The sequence below is a fragment of the Primulina eburnea genome, chromosome 9 (genome assembly GCF_022965805.1).
Source record: "Primulina eburnea isolate SZY01 chromosome 9, ASM2296580v1, whole genome shotgun sequence".
NCBI lineage: Eukaryota > Viridiplantae > Streptophyta > Magnoliopsida > Lamiales > Gesneriaceae > Primulina > Primulina eburnea.
This window is the reverse complement of record NC_133109.1, coordinates 29,277,953-29,282,684: the sequence shown is the minus strand read 5'-3', so window position 1 is coordinate 29,282,684 and position 4,732 is coordinate 29,277,953. Positions and strand designations below refer to the sequence as shown.

The 4,732-nt window shown below is 36.0% G+C and overlaps 1 protein-coding gene across 1 annotated transcript; it reads left to right on the top strand.

The window, feature by feature from the left end:
* The first annotated feature begins 645 nt into the window (after positions 1-645).
* Positions 646-4,357, top strand: LOC140841499 (E3 ubiquitin-protein ligase RGLG2-like). The gene is made up of 11 exons (XM_073208983.1): positions 646-2,065; positions 2,194-2,278; positions 2,363-2,503; positions 2,621-2,734; positions 2,820-2,917; positions 3,006-3,085; positions 3,164-3,269; positions 3,344-3,471; positions 3,582-3,768; positions 3,893-3,949; positions 4,109-4,357. Exons 1-11 carry the CDS (start codon positions 1,802-1,804, stop codon positions 4,187-4,189), a joined length of 1,341 nt encoding a protein of 446 aa, XP_073065084.1. The 5' UTR covers positions 646-1,801; the 3' UTR covers positions 4,190-4,357.
* Positions 4,358-4,732: the final 375 nt, after the last annotated feature.

Sequence of the window (4,732 nt, the reverse complement as noted above, 5' to 3'; positions counted from 1 at the left end):
ATGTTGTATTATTTTATTGAATGATAAATCATATTTCGATACGTTTATTTTAAAATAAATTAAATTTATTTTATATTTAAAATATTCTATAAATTATTTCTTCCTTTTGAAAACTCATTCTTTTTAATACCAAAAGCCTGATTTATCAAAGTTTGGCAAAATAATTTTTTAACATATTCAAATTTTTATTTTTTAAAACAAATTTAATAAAACAACGGTCTTCTTGGTATGTTCAAAAATTGATTTTGTCCTCTATGTTTTAATAATAAACAAATGTGTATTTATATAAATGTTATTGTTAGACTGTTATTCGCGAGACAGGTCAACCCTTTCTATATTTAGTAATATTTTTGACTTAAAAAAATAACATTTTAATATAAATGACCCAAATAAAAGTCTCGTTTCACAAAATTGACTAATAAAACCGACTCATAAAGTTTTTGTGAATTTTAAATTGTTTTAAATTCCAGCTCAATTTTTTGTTGAACCAAATCCATAAATTTAAAATTTAAATCCAGTTTTTTTATTGAACCGACCCGAGGAGTATGAGTTGATAGATAATGGACATATGGCAACTCCATCCAAGATTGCTAATTTACTATCTTAAATTTGAAAATTATTATTAACACAGACCGGATAAAGACAAGAAAAATTCTTCAAGAACAGGAAACCCGAAACAGAATCAAGATTTTTTTTAGTTCATGAGATTTAATTTGTTAAAAAAGTGATCTTTGTGTCAAGTGACGCATCTCTCTCTCAAAATCTTTGAAATTTTCAGAGCCCGCTTAACCGAATAATCGCCCATAGAGACGATTTTTGCGATATGCTGCGATATTCATCAAATCTACATTCGATTCTGCAAACCCTTCTTCTAACAGACAGCCCGACCCCCCGGCGCAGAACAGTTGATCGAGAGTCAATGGTTAGATAGGAATTGGTTGGGATTCTATTGGAAATTTCATCACTACTTGCCGCCCCTTGACTTGCTCTATTGTCTAGAGAGAAATTTCTACATTTAATTTAAGGCTTTTATTAAAGTGCTCAATCAACGAGAACGTAATAAAGCATCCATAATGCTGAATGTTTCTCCGAATTTTAGCCCTTTTTTCCCCTATTGCAGTCTTCCTGATCTTCCACTAAAGCCCTGCAACTACTGCGAAAGAAATGCTGCAGGGCATATATAAAGGCGTGTTTTGTTAAGAATTTCATCCCAACTTTGCATGGCTGTTAATTCTGTTGATTGGTTAACTACAGCAATTATATGAGATCATAGCCGGCAGCCGTTGAATGATAGTTATGGGTTTTGACCCGAAATCTGTGTTTTTCTTTAAGCCCAAGTGTTCATTCAATTCACGCGTCCTCCCGTGGAGTTTCTCTGTTATACCCGTTTCCACACGGACGTAATAAATATTTCGAGGATTCGTGTTTTGCTGTATTTCTTGTTTTATCTGTAAGTTTGTTCATACTTCAGACGTCGGTTCAGTTTTAAAATTCATTGGCGGCGCGCCGCGCCATTATAACAATCTAGAGGTCATTGAATTTTCCTTTCATATAAATATTCATAGAGGTGGTAGAATTTTATTGCATGGTCAATCTAGATCGTTAGGCATTCGAAAGTTATAGCAACTTTTGTTCTTTCTCTGAGCATAACAGAGGAAAAAACTGGTGGTTTCTGGATCCCTTTATTCTGTGTTGGCCTCTCGCATAATTGATATATATCATATATAGGACTGTTTCTTTGACTCGTCGTACCGCAAGAGTCCGGGCTGTTTGATCTTAAGAGATTCGAGGTTTTTTTGTAATGGGAAATAAAAGCTCAAGTCCTAGGGATATGGGAAGTTGGAGGCGATCTTCGTTTAGTTCTTCTCCACAAGCGTCGCATTCGCAATATGCTCGAAATTACCCTGTGCAGCATCCTTATCCAGAAGAGCAAGGGCATGTGACACCGAATCATCACTATGCCCCGACTCAAGGTCATGCCACTCCATCTCAATTGCACGCACCACAGAAGAAGTTCGAGAGGAGGTATTCAAGGATCGCCGATAACTATAATTCATTAGAGGAGGTACGAGCCTGGATAAATATCTGTACATATAACATTCATAAGCTTTATCTCAATTCAGTTCTCTTTTGAGCCATTTGAATGCTTAATTTTTCATTAAATGTTTCTAATATGAAGTATGTTTCTTTCAGGTGACTGAAGCTCTTGCACATGCTGGCCTCGAGTCCTCCAATCTAATTGTTGGAATCGATTTTACTAAGAGCAACGAGTGGACAGGTTCAGTTATTTCATTTATGCCATTTAAATCTCTTAGTCACTAAACTTTCTGTAAAAATATGCTGAGCTCGGTCGAATATTTAGGCAAGAGGTCATATCATGGTCGAAGCTTGCATCATATTGGAAGTGGTTTGAATCCCTATGAACAAGCGATATTTATTATCGGAAAAACCTTGGCTGCTTTTGATGATGACAACTTGATTCCCTGTTTCGGATTTGGAGATGGTATGACACTATAAACTTTCTATTTTTCCCTGTATACGACGAGTGCTTGTGCCCTCCTCCCTCCACGAGTTATATGTTTAAAAATTCTAATTCATATCTTCTGAATAATCTTGGCAGCATCAACCCATGATCGAGATGTATTCAGTTTCTACCCAGACGGGAGACCTTGCAGTGGATTTGAGGAAGTTTTAAGCCGGTATAAAGAGATTGTTCCTAATCTGAAACTCTCAGGTAACACAGCATATATTTTTAGTCAAGATTAGTATCTGTTAATGGATTGAATGTTTTAGCTTGAACTCTTATCACTTTACTGCAGGTCCAACATCATTCGCACCCATTATCGAAATGGCCATGACTATTGTTGAGCAAAGTGGAGGCCAATATCACGTTTTACTGATTATTGCGGATGGACAGGTATATACAATCAACAATGTTTCTGAGATCATTATCTAGAGATTCGGTTGGCGTATGTCACGTTTATCAATATTGTTCTTTATGGTAGGTTACAAGAAGTGTTGATACGGAAGGCGGTCAGTTAAGTCCTCAGGAGCAGAGAACTGTAGAAGCAATTTCTCAAGCGAGGTAACTTCAACTTTCTAGAAACATTTCCCAAGTTTTATCGATATGTGTTTTTTTGGGTGACATTTTTAATGTTTGCAGCAAATTGCCTTTGTCTATCGTTTTGGTTGGAGTTGGAGACGGACCTTGGGACATGATGAAGGAATTCGATGACAACATCCCTGCTCGGGATTTTGATAATTTCCAGGTTTGTGGCTTGCATCTAATCTGAATTTGCATACTATTAGTTTGTGTCACTCACGTACTACTGTTGTTATCCAGTTTGTCAATTTTACGGAAATTATGTCCAAAAATGTGCACCAATCCCGAAAAGAGACTGAATTTGCTCTTTCAGCATTGATGGAAATTCCATCTCAATATAAAGCAACCATGGAGCTCAACTTGTTGGGGTAACGATTCCTTCGCTTGGTTCTTTCTGATAATATTTATATGTGATGCATCCACAAACAACACGCGTGGGTGAATTCACTACTGATCTTACATTTTTGGGGTGTCGTAGTACACAGAGAGGAAATACGCCTCGTAGAATTGCTCTTCCACCTCGTGTCTACGGTGCAGCCTCTGGTAGCCATTCGATACCCTCTCGTGCCACCAGTTTTCAGGGAAGCACAAATTCATATTACAACCAGAATCATGTTTTTGGCAGTAAGGTTCCTTTAGCCCCGAGCTCTACATCTGAAAACCAGGTATAGCTCAGTATGCCTCGTTAGATTCTGTTAATGAGCACTTGCTAGATCATTTGCAAGTGTTCTCTTCCTATGGCCAATATAAAAAAAGAACATAACCAATTGTGGTTTCTTTGCTGAACAGATTTGTCCTATTTGCCTAAGCAACTCAAAAGATATGGCTTTCGGTTGTGGACATCAGGTACTTCTATACTTATAAGCAAGATTCTAAAAGGCGTAAAGCGTTAAAATTTAAGAGTAATACATATATCTTATGTTGGAGGAAAATGAGCAGCCTTAACACGTCGGCGCGAAAAATATTTTAGTTAACTTGAGACAATTTGTTACGTTATATTTTCAGACGTGCTGCGAATGTGGAATAGACCTTGAACTGTGCCCGATTTGTCGAAGTTCTATCCAGACTAGAATAAAGCTCTACTGAGGAGTGTCTTTGCTTCTTGATCGAGTCTTTCAACTCCAGCATTAAATTATTCTTTGCATCGGTTGTGTTACTATTTGAAAGATGAAGTTTTTTGACCTTTTCATGTACAGTATACCATTGGCATTTATTATTTTTTCCCCCATGAAAGTTTCGTTTTCCTTTTTTCTTTTTTTAAAAAATACCTTCTTTTAGAAAAAAATTGTAATGGCTTGTGTGGAGTTAGCCAACAGTTTTGGAAATTAAGACACGTTTATTGGTGTAATTGAGATTGTATGGTTTGGACATTTATTCTAATTTGATCTTCGGGTGCTCTGATTTTTCATTATTAATTTTGGATATTTTAAAATTTTTCTCTCATTTTATTTATTCATTAGTCATTTGATCGGATCTAACTAAAATTTGCTCATACCTAATTTTCATATATGAGTAAGTTTAACATCATGTTATCTAGTTGTGGGTACTGTGTAAATTTTGCCCATCCCCAATTTTCATAATTACTATTGTTAGAAAGGAGTATGTCTCTTATTAGACGGTCTAACGAAT

Coding starts and splice junctions, on each gene's coding strand:
- LOC140841499 (XM_073208983.1), top strand. CDS start 1,802: ATGGGAAATAAAAGCTCAAGTCCTAGGGATATGGGAAGTTGGAGGCGA. Junction 2,066..2,193: donor ACTATAATTCATTAGAGGAG/GTACGAGCCTGG, acceptor TGTTTCTTTCAG/GTGACTGAAGCTCTTGCACA. Junction 3,086..3,163: donor GAAGCAATTTCTCAAGCGAG/GTAACTTCAACT, acceptor TAATGTTTGCAG/CAAATTGCCTTTGTCTATCG.